The 19,698-nt window shown below is 40.6% G+C and overlaps 1 protein-coding gene across 3 annotated transcripts in view; it reads right to left on the bottom strand.

The window, feature by feature from the left end:
- LOC140526159 (H-2 class II histocompatibility antigen, E-S beta chain-like) overlaps window positions 1-19,698 on the bottom strand; it is a 162,787-nt gene that overhangs the window by 92,066 nt on the left and 51,023 nt on the right. Inside the window, exon 2 of one of the 3 annotated variants that reach the window (XM_072642141.1) lies at window positions 11,739-11,839. The exons of the other annotated variants lie outside the window; for them this stretch is intronic. Within the exon in view, the coding sequence (XP_072498242.1) occupies window positions 11,739-11,839 (101 nt within the window). The remainder of the gene's footprint in view (window positions 1-11,738; window positions 11,840-19,698) is intronic. 3 annotated transcript variants of the gene reach the window in all.

Here is a 19,698-nt window from a genome sequence, read left to right as displayed (position 1 = left end):
GATGAGGAGATCGGAAAATCAAAATTCAAGGAGGGTATATGACACTGGCTGACACATATTAAGATCTTAATATTTGTTGACTGACTGATTGACTAGGGAAAATGTCTGGAATGGGACAACAGCACTTCTCCCAAATTCCCTGGGCACAATATATCCATCCTAATACAGTAGCTGGAATTGAGGGAGACCTTTGCTATTCCTGTAGATGAGAAAGAAATGAGGAAATCGTTCTTTGAAATATTGAAGGGGGTGAAATCCTAAGGACCAGAGGGAATATACTCCCTAGCTGCCTATGGTGTTATAAAAGTGTAGGAGAGGACAGCAAAGGCTCAGAGAATTGCATATAGAGCACTAGAATCCTGGACTGCAGAGTAATAAAATGTGCACTAAATTTGGAGTCAATGGAACTGGGTTCAAGTTGAGGTATTCCATTTATTAGCTTTGTGACTTTGGACAAGTCATTTTCTCTCTTCGAGCATATTTTCTCACGTGTAAAATGGGGATACTTACAGACCTCATAGAACACAGTGCAGTAAAATAGCTTCAGGAGAGAAAAACTCTTTGTAAATTGCGTGGTACCATTGTAGGGCAAAGCAGAAGCATCAGACTCACAGTTCTGGACTTCGTGTCACCTGCAAAACTCCTGAATGGAACCACATCAGACTAAAATGTGATTGGGAGATGTTTAACCAGAAAAAATAAAAATACACTGTAACCCAGATGAGGTAAACTATAGGTTGAAAAGTCAATATGCTGCCTCACAGTGTAAGGTATCCTCATCATCGTCACTACCTCTCTTGGGGAGAGACCAGTGGTCTTTACAAAGGAGAAAGGCCAGAACCAGGCCTACCATGGCTGGGGTGAGGTATGTAAGAAACTGAGGGGTGTAGAGAATAAGGTGGTGAAAATAATGCTGGGGGAGAAGCTTTCTACAAGCCTCAGGAGCTAGGTGAGGAGGAGAGAAGGAAGTCAAGAGGAATCTTCAGATAACACTTTTACCTAGTAACTAATGAAATTTCTGATTCTTTGGCTGCTGATTGGCTAGTGTAGTCTGTCTGTCTCTCTTTCTCTCTCTCTCTCTCTCTCTCTCTCTCTCTCTCTCTCTCTCTCTCTCTGTCTGTCTTTCTCTTTCTCTCTCTCTGTATCACACACACACACACACACACACACACACACACACACACAAACACACTTTCATACTCTCATATGAAGTGTCCAAGGTGTCAGCTTGAGCTGACTTTCAGAGCTGTTTGCTTTGCTGAGAGGAAACACATGCTTGAGATCTAGGTTGGAGCAACTAGGAATTCTTTCACCTAATGGACAAACAGTTGTTGGGTGAGGATTGGAAGGAAAATTCTGGGGGAAATGATAGCTCCAGTTCAGGAGCAGTCACACAGTGAAAGGAGATAGACCATTCTCTCCACCTGCCTGACCCATGCTCCCTTGAGTTCTAGAAGAAAGTGACAATGTCTGGGGTGTTTTTATTTGATATTTGGCTTTTTTTCTTTGTTATCTCCAGTGCTTAGCAAAACAGCACATAGTGAGTACTTAATAAATGTTTCTTGACTTGACTTGACTATAAAATCCTAGGAGTCACAGCCTGAGATCTAGGAAGGATGCAGGATTCCATCATGCATGGCAAACCTGTGGAAGACTTCAAGATACAGGTCTATGGGAAGGAAATTCCCCCTGTTGCCTAGGGGCAAAACACTGGTTGCCCCATCCTAGTTATAGTTCTAGGATCTAGGAATCAAAGGAAAGAGTTAAATGGATTTCCCCAGGCCCAATGTATAAAAGAAGACCATTTTTAGCCTATGTAGTTTGTGATGAACAGCAAGAAACGGGGAGGGCACCATGAGATTACTACAATTTGCATGAGTGATTCCTACATCACTATCCCTTTTTCTTTCCCTCTGGTCTCAGTTTCCTCCAACTCTTACAAGTGAGACATCCTTTCCTCTCTCTAAGGTTCCCTCCAGGTCTACCATTCTACTGAATTCAAGACTGCTTTAGAGGCCACCGCATGCAGAGCACTAGGCTAGAGCCTGTGTCGGTTCCTGCTTTATGAAGTTAAATAGGATAATATGCTATGTAAACAAAGAATTATAGCTCAGAAACATCCCTAATGAAAGCATCTGAGAGGCTTAACAAAGTGTTGGTTTGGTGAGATCCTCCAAAGGGAGGAAAAGGGATTCCTGATGGAGAGGTCTATCTGCAAGAGATGGCATTTCAGTCACTGAGATTTTAAAGAATGGATAGGAACTCAAAAGGTAGAGTGGGTGGGAGGAACCATTTGGCACAGAAACAGTGTCGTTTTTTTTGTTCACTCCTTCAGTTGTGTTGAACTCTTTGTGAATCCAGGGACTCGTCCAAAGGATTTTCTTAGCAAAGATACTGGAGTGGCTTGCCATTTCCTTCTCCAGTGTGTCCCCATTTTACAGTTGGGGAACTAAGGCAAATAGGATTAAGTGACTTACCCAGGGTCACACAGCTAGTAAGTGTCTGAGGCCACATTTGAACTCATTCCTTGATTCTAAGTCTAGTACTCCACCCAGCTGCCCCAGGAACAAGGTAGACAAATGCACAAAACAGGAAAGTATAGGGTATACCTTTTAGGATAAGGTAGTAATTCACAAAATTCTTAACTTCCCCCTTGAAGTAATCTTCCCCTCTATGTATTGTCCTAGATAGACTCCTGTCCATCACCTTATCAGGGAGATTACTTATTCACTGTGACCTGACACTTTGTGTGAACTTAGGAAAGTTATTTAACAACAACAATAAGTATAATAATAATAACTAATGTTTATAAAGCACTTAACTAGATACCAGCCACTGTGCTAAGCACTTTACACTCACAATAACCCTGAGATGGAGGTGCTATTATTATCCACACTGGTTTTTTTTTCTATTTATTAATTAATTTTTAGTTTTCAACTTTCACAAGATGAGTTCCAAATTTTCTCCCCATTGCTCTCCTCCCCCCACCTCAGGACAGAATGCATTCAGATAACCCTTTCTCTCAATTTGCCCTCCTTTCTATAGCATCACTCCCCCTTCTCTTACCCCCTTCTCCTCTACTTTTTGTAGGGCAAGATATATTTGTATACCCCATTGCCTCTACGTCTTGCTTCCCAGTTGAATGTAAAAACAAATTTTAACATTAGTTTTTAAGACTTTGAGTTCTACACTCTCTCTTTTCCTCCCTCCCCACCCCCCCCCCCACTGAGAAGGCAAGGAATTCAATATAAGTCATACATGTGTAGTCATGCAAAATACTTCCATAATGACAGTAATGTTGTGAAAGACTAACTACATTTCCCTCCATCCTATCCCACCCCACCCCCTGTAATTCTATCCTCTCCTTTGGCCCTGTCCCTCCTCAAAAGTGTTTGTTTCTGATTACCCCTTCTTCCCATTTGCCCTGACTTCTATTATTCCCCCCTTTATTTCCTTTACCCCTACTTTCCTATAGGGTAAGATAGATTTTCATAGCAAATTGAGTATGCATGTTATTCCCTCCTTAAATCAAATTTAATGAGAGTAAGGTTCATGCTTTCTCTCTCACCTTCCTCCTCTTCCCCTCCATTTTTAAAGCTTTTTCTTGCCTCTTTTATGTAAGACAGTTTACTTCTCCCTTTCTCCTTCTCCCAATATATTCCTCTCTCCCTCCTTAGTTTTATTTTTTAGATGTCATCCCTTCATATTCAACTCACTCTGTGCCATATATATTCCCTCTAACTACCTTAATCCTTAATACTGAGAAAAGTCTGATGAGTTACCAATATCATCTCTCCATGCAGTAATGTAAACAGTTCAATTTCAATAAATCCCTTATGATTTCTCTTTCCTGTTTACCTTTCCATGCTTCCCTTGAGTCTTGTATTTGAAAGTCAAATTTTCTATTCAGCTCTGGGTTTTTTCCAGCAAGAATGCTTGAAAGTCCTGTAGTTGACTGAATATCCATTTTTTCTCCTTAATGATTATACTCAGTTTTGCTGGGTAGGGGATTCTTGATTTTAATTCTAGCACCTTTGACTTCTGGAATATCATATTCTAAGCCCTGTGATCCCTAAATGTAGAAGCTGCTAGATCTTGTGTTATCCTGATTGTGTTTCCACAGTATGTGAATTGTTTCTTTCTGGCACCTTACATCATTTTCTTCTTTACCTGGGCAACTCTGGAATTTGTCTATACTGTTCCTAGGAGTTTTCCTTTGGGGATCTCTTTTAGAAGGCAATGGGCAGATTCTTTCAGTTTCCATTTTACCCTCTGGTGCTAGAATATTAGGGCAGTTTGCCTTGGTAATTTCTTGAAAGATGACATCTAGACTCTTTTTTTGATCATGGCTTCCAGATAGTCCAATAACTTTTAAATTCTCTCTTCTGCATCTATTTTCCAGGTAACTTGTTTTTCCAGTGAGATATTTCACATTGTCTTTTGTTTTTTTTCATTCTTTTGGTTTTGTTTTATAATCTCTTGATTTCTCATAGAGTCGTTAGCTTCTATTTGCTCCATTCTAATTTTTAAGGAATTATTCTCTTCAGTGAGCTCTTGGACCTCTTTCTCCATTTGGCCATTGTGCTTTTCAAGGCATTCTTCTCCTCATTGGCTTTTTGGACCTCTGTTGCCATTTGGATTAGTCTTTTTTTAAGGAATTTTCTTTAGTATTTGAGGAGGGGGGGGGTCTCCTTTAGCAAGCTATTGACTCTTTTTCATGATTTTCTCACATCACTCTCATTTCTCTTCCCAATTTTTCCTCCACTTCTCTTACTTGATTTTCAAAATCCTATTTGAGCTCTTCCATGACCTACAACCAATTCATATTTGTCTTGGAGACTTGGGATGTAGAAGACTTGACTTTGTTGTCTTCTTCTGGTTGTATGTTTTCATCTTCCTTGTCACCAAAGTAAGTTTCTATAGTCTGAGCTTTTCGTGTTGTTTACTCACTTTTCCAACCAACTACTTGACCTTTTAGCTCTTCGTCAAGGTAGGACTCTGCTTCAAGTGGGGGGAAAGGGTACTGTCCCAAGTTTCAGGGGTTTTGTGCAGCTGTTTTCAGAGATACTTGTAAGGACCTGTAAATTTTCAGTTCTTTCAAGGTAGTATGATCAAAGGAAAGGTGCATACACCTCTCCTGGCCTGTGTTCTAGTCTGTGAGTGACCACAATCACTCTTTTCTGCATTGGCACTGTGAGGAGGATTCCCTCTCCCCTGCCACCACTAACTCTGCCATGCCAACACTCTCTCTCACTCCCGGGACTACCAATCATGACTGAGACCCAGATCCAATTATGGACAAGGTAAGAGACAACACCACCAAAGAGACCCCTGCAATCCACCTCTGATCAGCCACTGGATCCCCGCATAGTCCATGGGCCAAGAGCTCTGGAAGCAGCCACTGCCACTGCACACCACCAAACCCCCCTACGGCTGGGACCAGACCACACTCCTCTCTCACTCAGGTCAAATAGAATTTTTCTGCTGACCTAAGTTGTCTTTGGTGTTTTTGGGGGGGTTAAGAAGTCTGGAAACTGCCACAGCTGGCAGTAATTCAGTCTCCTGAGGCCTGCTCCTGCCCATCCATGCCACCACAGCCCAAGCTGTACTGTGCTCCTCTCCCAGCCTGATGAAATAGATCTTTCCTGTTGACTCTCCAGGTTGTCTTGGGTTGGTCATTTGTTTCAGTCTGTCATTTTGTGGATTCTGCTGCTCTAGAATTTATTTAGAGTATTTTTTACAGGTATTTGGAGGGATTTCAGTGAGAGCTCAGGCAAGTCCCTGCTTTTACTCCATCATCTTGGGTCTGCTATTATCCCCACTTTACAGATAAAGAATCCAAAGCAAACAGAGGTCAAGTGACTTGTCCAGAGACACATAACTATTCAGTGTCTAAGACTGGATTTGAATTTGAGTCCCCTTGACTCCAGACCCTGTGTTCTATCCACTGTGCCAGCTAGTTGCTGAACTCTTCTTAGCCTCAGTATTTTTCAATCTGTAAAATGGTGATAATGATACTTGTAGTGCTATCACAGGAGAGTTATAAACTATGAAGTACTTGTAAACATGAGCTATTTTGCTCAATTAATTAATCTAGCTGTTTCTTCATTTGAGCATCTCACTTTCCCCCCTGCCCTCATTCCATATTCCAATCTGAAATCCTGTCATATCACTTATCCCACACCATCCCAGACTCCCCATTTAATCTCTTTTACCTTCGTCCTAGCTCTGAGCACTGCCCTCCTAAACTTCTTCCCTGGACCCCATTGATTTTCTCTAGCCATCTGCTTCTATGATCTTTGCCCTTCTTGACTACCTTATCCCCCCTCTGCTCTTGACTTGAATTTCTCACCAATCATTTCTCCCCTGTCTCCCAACCTTCCCTTTAGATGTAGCTTGTTTCTGGGGCTTCAGACTGCCTGACAAAACCACATGCTTCCCTTCCAGATAATTTCATCGCCCTTTATTATGAGCCAATTGTGTCCTCTGACTGGCTAGAGAAGAAGTAGCTATATCTATTGGGGGTATTGTTTGGAGTGCCTATGGCTCCATTGATAGAAGGGCAGCTAGACAGCACAAAGTGCCAGGTCTGAAGTAAGAAAGACTCATCCTTGTGAGTTCAAATCTGGCCTCAGACACATACTAGCTGTGTGACTCTGGGCAAGTCACTTAACCCTGTCTGCCTCAGTTTCCTTATTTGTAAAATGAGCTGGAGAAGGAAGTGACAAACCATGCTAGTATCTTTGCCAAGAAAAACCCCAAGTGGGGTCACAAAGAATCAGACACAACTGTGTAATGACCCATAGGTAACCTTCAGTTTAGGGTAGCTGTTCAGGTTAATCCCTGTGTGGAAGGGGGATGCCAGAGGTGCTAAACTCAAATGCTGAATCCTTCAGTCAAATGTAAATTCTCTGAGGGCAGAGGCTGGTTTTTATTTTCTTTTTTGCATTTCAGCCTCTAGAACAATGTCTTGCACATAGCAGGTATTTAAATGCTTACTGAGTGAACTGAACATAGGGTTAATTAGTCCATGTGGTCACAAGTAAGCAACTTACTGAAAGAGTACTTGGTGTCTGGAATGAATGGTTGGGGGCTTGGATGGTAAGAAAGAATTTGGGGCCTTGTTCTGAGAGGAATGTGAACATATAGAGAGATGGGGAGAGAGTAAAGGGAGGGAGATAGGAATGGGGAGAAATTACAAGAAGACAAGGACCAGTGTACATCAGAAGGTACTACTAGTACCAGGTCACTGGGGAAGCCTACAGTGAAAATGAAACTCTATACATGCATCACTGGGATGAGATGATCTCATGACTTGGCTGTGTAAGAAGACTTTTTTCTTCCTTTATGGCCAACCCCAGGTCAAGTTGTGCTCATCTTTGCACTTAAATCTTCAGTTATCACAGTGATTAATGACAGAGTCACTGAATCACTAGCCTCATCTCTTAGTAAATACTTGATGCTAATTCTGGTACTGATACTAGTGTTGAAGCTACACTGCTGACTCCAGCTCTGTGTCATGATTGAAGCAGGCTTGAGCTTGGACTCAACTCTTCTTAAGGGCCAGGATGGAGTGTGGTTGACAAGTTCAGGATAGACCTTATGGGAAACTATTCTTTAAGACTACACTCATTATCGTCTGGAATGGCCAGTATTCCTTGATTCTTTGAAGAGAAGGGAATAGTACAGTTCTGGGACCCTGGGAGTGGCAACCCTGTGCCAAAAACAATGCAGGGTCACACTATGCAGTGTAAGCATGTAAGCAAGAGACACACGTCTATGGGAAGAAAGTTCACATTGTGTGTCAGCACCCAGGCGCAAAGCTCCAGCTGTCTTTCCCTAGCTACAACTCTAAAATCCAAGAATCAAAGGTAGGATACCATATAATCCACATTTATTAAACTCCCACAACGTGCCAGACACTATACTAAGCACAGCGGTACAAAAAAGAAAAAGAGAAACAGTGCCTGACTTCAAGGAACTTACAATATAATGGAAGAAGACAAAACACACAAGAAGACAAAAGGATGGGCAGAGGACAACTGGCATGGGAGTGTAAGGAAGACAAGGGTAGAGTCAAAGCCAAACAAAGCAGCTGGTGGCAAAGGAAGAGATGGCTGGGATTTTGAGCTCTCTATAAATGCAGTCTATGAGAGGAGGGTTTTCCTCCACTGTCCAGTCCTCCAGTCAGAAAGGCAGAAGTGACTGAGGGGACTGATGGGGGTGATCAGCAAAGCTGAAGCAATCTCCCAGATGTTGAGTTTTCTGAGGCTGAATTTATCTGATAATGAGTTTTTCCTGAATGGACATGATGAAGATGATGGTGGAGTCAAAACCAAGGAGAGCAGCTAGTGGCAAATGAAGTAGCGAAAGCTTTGTGTTGTCTACCCTCTTAGGATCTAAATTCCTTCCAGGCAGGGGCTGCCCCAGCACTTAACACAGAGATTGGCACATAATAAGTGATGTGTGTGTGGGTGTATGTGTATGGCAGGTAGGTAGAACAATAGAGTATCAAACCTGGAATCAAATACTAGTTGTGTGACTCTGGGCAAACCACTTAACCCTGTTTGCCTCAGTTTCCTCATCTGTAAAATGAGCTGGAGGAGGAAATCACAAACCGCTCCAGTATCTCTGCCAACAAAACCCCAAATGGGCTCATGAAGAGTTGGACATAATTGACACAGCTGAGCAAGTACACAGTAAATGTTTTTTTTTTCATTCTCCAATTCCAGTGAAAGAGAAGAACATGTTAGGTACTGTAGTTTCTGTGGACCAGTAATTATCATGCCAAGGAAAACCCAAATGCTAAGGAGCCTGAGAATCCTCACATCCCCATCACCAGCAAGTCCTCTACTTGTTCCCTCTCACCTGTTTCCTTTCAACTCCTTCATGTTAAACATCTTTTTTCTCTCTCCACAGACCCTTCTAATTCTAACATTCTATTGAATTAAACATTGCTACAGTATCCACTATGTGAAAAGTATTATGTACGATTCTAGGCAGATTTCTGCTTTCTGGAGCTTAATAGGAGAATCTAACAAATATATAGATAACCACAGAGCAAAACTAGCAAAAACTAGCTAGTTAATACACCCGAGAGGAGAAAACCAAGTGTTAGATGAGGTCCAAAATGGGGAAGTTGTTACCAAAGATGGATCAGCGAATTAGTTATCAATGATGTAAAGATTTCCAGAAGGAGGAGGCCTTTCATCTCCTTTAGAAAATGGATAGGAATTCAACAGATAGAGGGGGTGGAGGTGGGGAAGGGCCTTCCAAACAGAGGGAGCAGTGTGAGCAAAACCACAGAAGCAGAAAGGGGCAGCGTATGTGTCTTAGTACAAATTAATAATCCATGAAATTATTAATTTCTCTCCTGCTGTTTTTTACTTTCTTCATGATTTTTCTCCAGTCCACCTCTATCTTGCCGACTCCAAATTTATCTTCCAATAATTTTTCCCTACTATTTAATACTTAGCACCTTCATGACAGAAAAAATTGCTTAACCTCTCTGAACTTCAGTTCCCTCATGCTTAAAATGTGGATAGTGATATTTGTACTACTTACCTCACAAGTGTTGTGAATTGTAAAAGATTGTGCAGACACGATCTGTTTTTATTCAATTAATTTATCCAGTTGTTCTTTCCTAATTTGAGCATCTCAGTATCTCCCTTTCCCACATTCCATATTCCCACCTGAAATTTTGTCATGTCACTTACCCCATGCTGACCTCTTCCATTCCAGCCCCATCCCATTCAGTCCTGGCCTTGACTATTGCCCTCCTAAATACCTGCCCTGGGCCCCACTGATTTTCTCCACATTCCTATCTTCATAGCCTCTGCCCATCTTGACCATCTCATCCGTTTCTCTACTCTGAACTTAGACTTCTTTTTTATAAGATTTGTGTTACTTTTAAAACTTTTATTCTTAACTTAATAAACCTCAAATAAAATGAGCACTTCCCTATACACAGTAGAATGCTAAAAGAGGATTGTACACTAAACTATGAATCTTTATTGCATACCCTTTATGTATTATATTCAAAATGTAAGTTTCTTTTTTAAAAAAAACTAATAAAAAATTTTTAAGAGAAAATATCCAAATGACTTAGAAAGTGCTTGGAATCAAGTTGTTAACAATAAACTTGTTTATTTTAGATCTTTAATGGTTCTGCTATGCAACTTGCAAAGCAGTTTGACTTGTCCATAGAATCCTTCTGTTAGGTTAGATTTCTCCACAGCCCTTTCTCTCCTTTCTCCAGCGCTTCCTTTGAGAGACAACCCATGCCTCTAGATGCCCTCTCAGGCTGCCCAACAAAACACATCCTTCCCCTCCAGAAAAAGACTCTTCACGTAACAGCTTCTATTGGTAACTGATGATGTCATAAAACTCTAGCTGATAATTGGTCCATGCTAAAGCTTAAAAAGTCCTTGCTAACCAAACCATGAAAACCATGCAAGGAAGTAAGGGTGCAGGTGTGCAAGCACTGGTTTAAGAAAACAGGGACAATTGGAAATGAAGATCATGTTAAAGACAAATAATACATTTTAAAAAGTAAAATTTCCAGCTGAGTAGAGTCAGCATTTTGAGAAAAATGAGGTCCATGTAATAATAACAGCAACAATAATAAAATAATAGCCAGCATTTGTACAATACTTCCAGTCCCTTATGCGCATTATCTCTTCTAGTCCCTGGGATAATCTGAGAGATGGGTGCTATTATTATTCCTATTTTACAGATGAAGAAACTGAGGTTGGTAGGAAAACCAAACTCCAGGTTCATTTATGGTCTTGAAATCATAACAGGGAAACTAATCCAGGAAAGTCTATGCCTTCCTCCCCCAATAACAGCCAAATTTAAATCTTTCCACTAGTTTAGGCAGACCCTGTGACAATGTTTAGTAGGACAGAAACATTTACATGGGGTAGAAATCCTTGGCATTTTGTGACCATATGCCCCCACCCTCCCAATCAATAAACTCCAGTGATTTCCTGTCTCCTCCAATATCAAATAAAAAATCTTCTGCTTGGCCTCCAAGGCCCTTCACAACCAGGCCCCTCCTATTGTTCTAATCTTGTCACATTTTATGTTCCTAGGACCCCAGCACTCTGCTATCCAGTGACACAAGCCTTCTTCTTCTTCCTGCCACACATTTCTCTCTCCCCACCCTGGGCCCTCTCTGAGAGCCCCCTTCTCAGAATTCTCTTCTCCCTCACCTTGGCCTCCTCACTTCAAGCTTCCTTCAAGCATCAAACCCTACCTTCTCCAGGAAGCCATTCCTGATTTGCGTTAATGTCACTAAGGTCCCTCTTTTGAGCATGTCCCATTTCTCCTGTATCTATCTTGTTCACACATAGTTGTTCACCTCTTGTCTCCCCCATTAGACTGTGAGCTCCTTGAGAACAGGAACTGTCTTTGGCTGTTCTTTCTAGCCTTGGCATCAGCACAGTGCCCAGCAGACAGTAGCTTCTTTATACCTGCTTTCTGACAAATTACCTGGAACCTCAGTTCTTGGAGTGGGGGATGCATCAGGTCTTTGAACCCCAAGGAAAAGGAGGAAAGGAAGTAAAGAACCTAAGGCAGAGTTAGTTGGGAGGGGAGCCTGAAATCCAGTTTCCTTATTGCTCATCTATCTGAGGACCACCCTGTCCCAAATTGTTCCTTTGGTCTGGGCCCAGAGAGAAGAGTGCTCCCCTTGGGTCCCACCTGGGCTCTCTGGAGAGCTGCTGCTCAGTACTTACTTGGGGCATGTCTGCCTGCAGCTACCTGGGAAGTCAGCACCAGCAGGGTCACAGCCAGAATCTCTGTCCAGATGCCTCTGGAGAGGGGGACAAAAAGCATCCTGGAGACAAGATGAGTATAAGGTACTCAGAGATAAAACAGTCAGGATGGCCCTCCCTTCATGGACCTACCCCCTACATTTCCCAGACTAACAATTTATAGAATCTCTTCTCTGCCCCAGGGTTGGGCAACCTCAGAGAGGAGAGAACCAATTAGTATTGCAAAGGAACTGCATCATTTGTTCCCAGGCAGAGGTTCCTTTTGCAGGGTCTGTTCTAACACTTCAAAATTTTTCTGGTGAAGAAAAAAAAAAAAAAGGTCACTGGAATCATAAAATCTCAGGGAAGGAAGGGGACCCAGAAGTCATATCTTGACTGGACTATTATAATAGCCAAATGTTAGGGTGCTGAAGCTGAGCTGCTAGTGTAGATCAGTGAAAGTTTTCACTACCGTAATTGGTCCCATATATTTTGGTGACAAATGTTCCTATATATTTAAAAAAGAAAGATTGACAAGTCTGTACTCCCTGGTTCAATGAATTCTAGTTTTGGCTCACAGAAAAAAATTAAAACCCATTATAGAAAATATGGTTTGTGAGCATGTTGAAAAGGAAGAGTGATTGTAAAAAGGCCATCAAGGCCTCATGAAAACAGGTTCCACCAAACAAATCTTCCTTATTTGACTCTGTAACTGAACTGATGGATCAGCAGAATCTTGTTGATGTATTGAACCTGAATTCCCACAAAGACTCTGACAAAATCTTCAGTGCTGCCGTTGGGGAGAAGATGGGCAGCTATGGATTAGAGCCATGGATAGTGTTGTTAGCTGAATTTGGAAATGGTTGAATCACTGGGGCCCTAAGATGAGTTCTTAATGGGTGACTGTCAGGTTGGAGGAAATTCTCTAGTAGAGGATGCCAGGAATCTTATCTTTGGCTCTGTACTAGTCAACATTTTTATCAGCACCTTGGATAAAGACAGAAGACATGCAAAGTAAATTTTCAGATGACTTGAAACTGGGAGACACAGATAACACATTAAGTGACAGAGGCAGGATCCGAAAGTTGTTTACAGATCAGAATGATGGGAGAATTGAATGGAATGAGATTTCATTTAATAGAGATGAAGTGGAAAGTTCTGTACCTAGGGTAAAAAATGTCCACTTTATCTGTTGGAGAGACTTTATGTGATGAGGACCCGTCATAAGCATAGCACTTATAGCTTTAAAATTTGCTAAGTCCTTTATAAATATTATCTTATTTGCTCCTCTTGTGACTCTTGGTTGACAAAAAATGCTAAGTACCAAAGTGCCTATGTGTCTCGTGGACTTATCTCAATTGTCTTCAGAGACTTTAGAGGCATTATTCAGAGAGAATCATGAACAGAGGAAACTCCAAGGTGTTAATGAAGGAAAACTTTGTAATGGCATGTATGTATGGAAGGTCAGCCCTGTGTTGTCTTTGAAATTCTAGAGATGCTAAGAAGAGATCTTCTCTGAGTGAGATTGTTTGTTCATTCCTCATTTGACCTCAAAACTTATTTCACTTCTTGATGAGGAACTTATGTACTTATATGTGTTTTATGTCATATTCTAATTGGACAACTTCTCTGATTTCTACTTGATTTTTTGTTTTGATTAGTGAGTTTATTCACTGTTTGCTATTAGTCTTTTTTGTAGCCAACATTTGGTGGGAAGGAGCCAAACTGAGGGATATCAGCTTCGAGTTACCCTCCCCCTTTAAAAGTATTAAGCACAGAAACTTCAGTTGTGTGCAGTTGTCATCCTGTAGACTGCAAATATTTGGAGGGAAGAGTCACCAGTGAAGGATGAGGAGGGAGAAAGAACAATTTCCCCTGAGACAGACGATTTCCAGAAGTGGCTAGAATGTCAAGTGAATCCAAGGAAAGCATGGAGCCAGTTTCCCATGCATGCCTGTCATTTCAAAATTTTTCTTCCACTACCTCCCCAATGTCCTCTGCCTACATGACTCTCTGAATAATCTCCCCAGAGTTTCTGCAGCTAAATGAAGTAATCCCCTTACACAAACAATCATGCAACATCACACTCAGTATTTGTTCCACCAATCAAGAGTCACAATCTCCTCCTTATAGGCAGCATGCAGCACAAAACAGCATCTCCCTCACTTGTCCTCTGTAATGAGAGTTAAAAATCTTCTCTGGCCATAGGGCTCAGGTAGGGTTATGAGGGATACTTGATTAGGGGGAGGCTTGTTTCCTATAAAGGCCCACACCTCTTGCTGATTGCTAATGAGTCACGGGATCTCTGACTCTGAAATGAGTACCTGTGTGTTCTTAGGTGAGTTTTTGCTTTGGGGCTTAGTTTTTGGAGGAAGGCTCTTGTACCAGAAGAGACTTTGGGCCCTTTTAAGAAGCTCCCCCAGTCCCAGCCTTGAACCCAGATGTTGGTGCCTCTTGCTCTGGTAATAATGTATGTGTTTCCTATGGTCAGACAGCTCAAAGACCTGTCTGTTGGTCCTGCTTGTATTTTCTCTGTTGTTATATGTAATTAAAGTAAGATTGTTACCCTTCTTAAAGTTGCTTTCCTTTTAGAAAAGCAGATCTAAGACCTTGTGCAACAGGCCCTCCTGGGTGCCAGAGTCCTTGCTGATACATCCTCTTATATCTATTGCAAGCTTCATCCACCATGGTTGGAGCAGGGTTACAGTTATTATGATTGCAGTGTTCAGCAAGAACTAATAAATGATGAGGAAATCCAATAAAAGAAGCACTGGGGACAGAATTCTGAGCTTTCTTTGTCTCCTAGAAGTTAAGAAGGTAAGCTGGGGATCTGTTCTGGTTAATAACCTACAGTTAGATTTCAGAAAAGAAAAGCCTGAGAAAGGTCCACTCCTAGACCTGACTCAATCACAAGTGCCCCTTGAATGAAACATCTCCACCTGAGGTCCTAAATGGGGAAGAGTAAGGTCTGATGTAATAAAGATGGAAGAGTGCTCAATACAAACTTTCAGTTGGACAAACACCATCAGTCTTTGTTAATAGCTGCATCATCATGTACTTATGTCCTTTTCTCTCACCCAACTGTACTTATGCATGCCATACTCCATCTATCTCAGACTGTCCCTCAGACTTTATCCCTCAAAGTCATGTGTCACATCCAAAAGCCCCTAACCCCACTCAGGAAGGGAAGAACAGAGTGCTTCACTCTCAGTTACAGTAAAGGGCTGCTGAGCTTCTTCTAGTGGGAGAAATTACAGATTGCAGAACAAGCATTGAGGAAGCTGTTTGGGGAAAACCCTTCAGTTTCAGCCAGTGGGGAAAGGAGAAACTGGTAGCGTCATCTGTCACCAGAAGATAGAGCCTGCAAGAAGTCTAGAGTGTAACAGAAAGCATCACTGCATAAAGTATTTGGGGTAGTTGATTACAAAAGAGACAGAGACACAGAAACAGAGAATGAGAAAGGTGGGCTGGGGGGAGCCTGCACCTGGATACTTGGAAACCAGAGAGCTTGGGACCTTGAAGGGATATGGAGGAGTGGAGAATCAGCAGTTCCAAATGGGTGTGAAACTATACTGAACTAGATGGAGGAAAGATATTTGTGTTTCTCTGGCCAAATGGTAGGTCAGGGTGAGACAATAACATGGTATGCTCCTAGGTGGATGACTGGATGCCAGTGCTTGTGGCTGCCATAATAGGAAGTGCAAGAACAATTAGTCCATGCTCAGGCCTGCCTAGACATGAGAGGGATCTGGGCTCACAGCCTAACTTTAACCCCAGCAGCAGCATTTGAATCAACATCCAATATTTATTAGGTGATGTGCTTTAGTGACTCAGTGAGTCAGTGTTATTTGTCACTATGGTGACTAAAGATTGAAGGCAAAGTTGAACACATTCTTACTTGGCATTGGCTTTGAAGACAGAAAAAGAAGTTTCATATATTTCCTTGTGTGAGTTCAAATGTGCGTAATAAAAGCCTCTTGCTTTAAGTATGAGCATCCAGTCTGTCTGTTATGTGGAAATTTCTAAGTATCCCAAAGCATCCACTATTGCCTGCGTTTTGAGTATTCATCTGTAAAATTATCTTGGAGTTTGGTAGTCCCAAAGCCTCACTCAGACCCATGACAAAGGACACAACTAGTATGATCAGGGCATGTGTCAAGTCGTAACTCTGAATGAAGGAACAAAGAAGATTCATAATGTCATGTCATACACTCACGATGCCCTCAATTGCCTCTTGGGTAGGTAATGGTTCTCAGTTTTGATCCTTTGTAGAAGAAACTATCAGGCATCCAGGACAGAAGGGAAGGAGAAGGAAGACATTCATACGTCTAGTGGGCATTTAGAGGACACACTCAAAGGAATTTCTCCAACACCTGAATTAATTCATTTATTCAGGGCTATTTTAGTCAAAATCAATCTACTAAAGAAGTATTTTATAAAGATGGAAAAAAATGATATTTTACCTGGAAAAACACACATTCAAAAATTTCAAGAGAAATAATGATAGGAAGGGGGGCTAACAGTAAGAGATCTTAAAGTATGCTACAAAAGAGTAAAAATGAAAACAATTTGGTACTCACAGAAAAATTGGTGGGAATAGTCAGTATGATACCGAGCATCAAAGTAATAGGATGATAGAAGTTTATTAATTCAATTCACAGAAGCAAATTAACCCAGTAGCTGCATGTTTGATACATTTAAGAACCCCAAACCCTTGGTAAGAACACAATCTTCATATACAACTGTTGAGAAAACTGGAGTGCAATCTGATCCAATTTAGGTTTAGGCCAGCATCTCACACTACATACCAGAGCAAGCTCCAGATGAATAGAGTACTTAGAAATGAAGTATAACATCATAAAAATGAGGATAAAAGGAAAAAATCTGATCTATGATTAGAGCAAGAGTTCATGAGAAGTAAAGGATTTTAGTATATGAGATTAAAAGGTTTTGTACAAATAAAACCAATGCAGTGAAAACTATAAGTCAAACCATCACTGGAACATTATTTTCAGCCACGTTCAGAAAGAAATCATTTCACATACACACACACACACACAAACACACTGAGTAAATATATGTATATATGTATGCATACACATGAATATACTCATACATATATATCATATATACCCATATATTTATAGAAGCATACACACATAAATATGTATAGGCATATATTATACAGATATACATACACCCACACTCATATCCACATATATACAGAGGAAGAGAGAGAGAGAGAGAGAGAGAGAGAGAGAGAGAATATCAAATCTATGGAAGTGATTCAATTGTTAAGAATCATTCATTCCTTCCATAAGAAGTAGTCAAAGTATATGAAGAGGCAGTTTTCAAAGGGAGAAATCAGGCTATCAATACTCATATAAAAAAGTTCCAAATTAGAAATAATTAGAGAAATGAGCATTACAGCCACTTTTAGCTTTCACCTCATATTCATCTATCTGGCAAAGTTGACGTAAGAGGAAAACGCAAATGCTGAAGGGGCTGCAGGGGAAAGACAAACTAGTGCACTGTTATAGTAGGTGGAATTGGTTCCAGGGAGATTCAAGGTGCTGGGAGCACTTTTTTTTTTTTTGAGTCAAGTTTTTCATTGAAAGATTTGTCTCACTTATCTGTTGAGAAGCTAGGAGCAGGGGTGCTGGAGGAAGCTTGAGCAGAAAAGAAACAGTTTAGAACAACAGCTTTGGGGAGTGTGACAAAGAATCGATTAGAGAGGAAAAAAAAGTCTTGCTTTGCTGTAGGGAGGACCCAGTTGAAGTTAGATAACACAAATATGTAGTGGACCCTAGTTCCCAGTTTGCATGACTTCCCCTAAACCTTGACATCGTGCATAAATAGGAGAGTAAGATGTAGGGGTGATCACCTGGGAGAGTACTGAGGGGCAGAGGGGCTGAAGAAAATGATGTGGACAGTAAATTTAGGAGGAATGAGGGAATGATCAGAGCTTATTTTCAGATGTAGGAGTTAGAGAATGTGTGATCATGGAAGTGGAAGAACTGGGGATCATAGTGAGATCAAAAGTATGCTCTTTCTTACATGTGGCTGTTGTGGATAAAGAATAAGTCATGGAAGTTGAGGAGCTTAAGAAACTGGGATGCTAGGAGTGACTGAGGGAACATTAGTGTGTATGGAGAAGTAACCAAATGTTAAGGATAGGGGGGTTAGTGTTCAGAAGAAGACTATGAGCTAGAGACCAAAATTTTAAAGAAAAGAAGGTCATATTATTGCTGAGAACAGCTAAGTCAATAACAGTTGCTCATCATTGCAGCACTGCTGTTGCTGTTTGTAATGTTCTCCTTGTTCTACTCATTTCACTTTGCATCAGTCACTGTAAGCCTTTCCCAGTTTTTCTGAAATCTGCCTGGTCATCATTTCTTAAAACCCAATTGTGTTCCATCACATTCATTTGATACAAGTGATCCAACCTTTACTCAACTTACTGGAATCCTCTCAAATTCCAGGGTTTTGCCACTGCAAAAAGAGCTGCTATCAATATTTTTGTGCATGTAGGTCCTTTCTGTTTTTTATGATCTCTTTGGTATATAGACTGCTGACCTCAAAGTTGAGACAAAGAGGCTAACAGGTGAGGTGATATGTAAGTCCATATTCTTTATTCCCTTAAAGCTAGTAGATACATCATCATGGAGACAGAAGGAAACTTCTGACTGTCTGATACAATGATGACCAAGCTTAAATCTGTTCTATGACAATTCCAGGTTGTTTGTGTCCCTCAAATTTATGTTCTCTATATGTGTTTAACTATATGATGAGAAAGGAGTTTTCTTAATTGAATAAGTTATAAATACAATAAGATAAGAGAGTTGACAAAGTGTCAATTAAAATTATGACCCAGGGTATCTGTGGATTTTTTTTTTACCATTAACATGTCATAACATAGTATATGTCCACAAACTATTAAGATACAGAAAAAAATCCATTATTCAAGATAGTGTCTTGGGTTAAGGGTCTCATAAAGAATGCTAAGGGAGCTGCATCTGGTCTTGTTAACATGAGAAGAGGTATTCTCAGAGAAAAAAGAGGCTGTTAGGTCCAGGCTTTTCTTCTGACTGATTAATTTGGGCTCTGACCCTTATTAAAGTTCAAAAATGGTACTAAAAGTTTATCAAGACCTAATAGTGGTATTGCTGAATGAAAGAATATACACAGTTTGGTTGCCTTTGGGCAAACTTCAAAAGTGTTCTGCAGAATGGTTCAAACACTTCACAACTCTACCAAAACGGCATCAGTGTCTCGATTTTCCCAGATCCTCTACAACATTTATTATTTTCCATTTCTTTCATATTAGCTAATCTGATGGTGTGAGGTGGCATCTCTGAGTTGTTGTGATTTGCATTTCTCTAATCTATACTGATTTTGAGCTGTTCTACAAAAAGCTATCCATATACAGAGAAAGTACTGATTCAATCTGAATGCAAATTGAAGCACAATATCTTCAATAACTTTACTTCATTTTCTTTCCCTTTGGTCTGTTTCTTCTTTTACAAGATGACTAATATGGAAATATGTTTTACATGATTAAATATGTATACCCTGTATCAAATTTCTTATTATCTTATGAAAGGAGAAGATGAGGGAGGGGGGGAGAAAATTAGGAGCTCAACATTTTTTTTTAAATGAAAACCCAAATTTTTATTTAATATTGATGTGCTAGCCAGAAGTTCTGCAGGCTTCTTAACCATTTTCTTCTTGATTCTATAATGTAGCAGAGGAAATTGCTTGTGAATATCTTTGTAAGAAAGATTGAATTCAGTAGGATAGGATACCCAGGAATCAGCGGTATAAATTATCCATCCAACTGTTGAAGGATATTCTGAGAAAAACTTGAAAATATTGCTTTAGTCAGCAAGATACCTGATAATTGCTGTAGAAGCTGTAAATTGTGAAGGATGATGTGAAGTTA

Source organism: Notamacropus eugenii, chromosome 2, assembly GCF_028372415.1.
Source record: "Notamacropus eugenii isolate mMacEug1 chromosome 2, mMacEug1.pri_v2, whole genome shotgun sequence".
NCBI lineage: Eukaryota > Metazoa > Chordata > Mammalia > Diprotodontia > Macropodidae > Notamacropus > Notamacropus eugenii.
The sequence above is the reverse complement of the archived record's forward strand: the minus strand, read 5'-3'. Positions and strand labels throughout refer to the sequence as shown.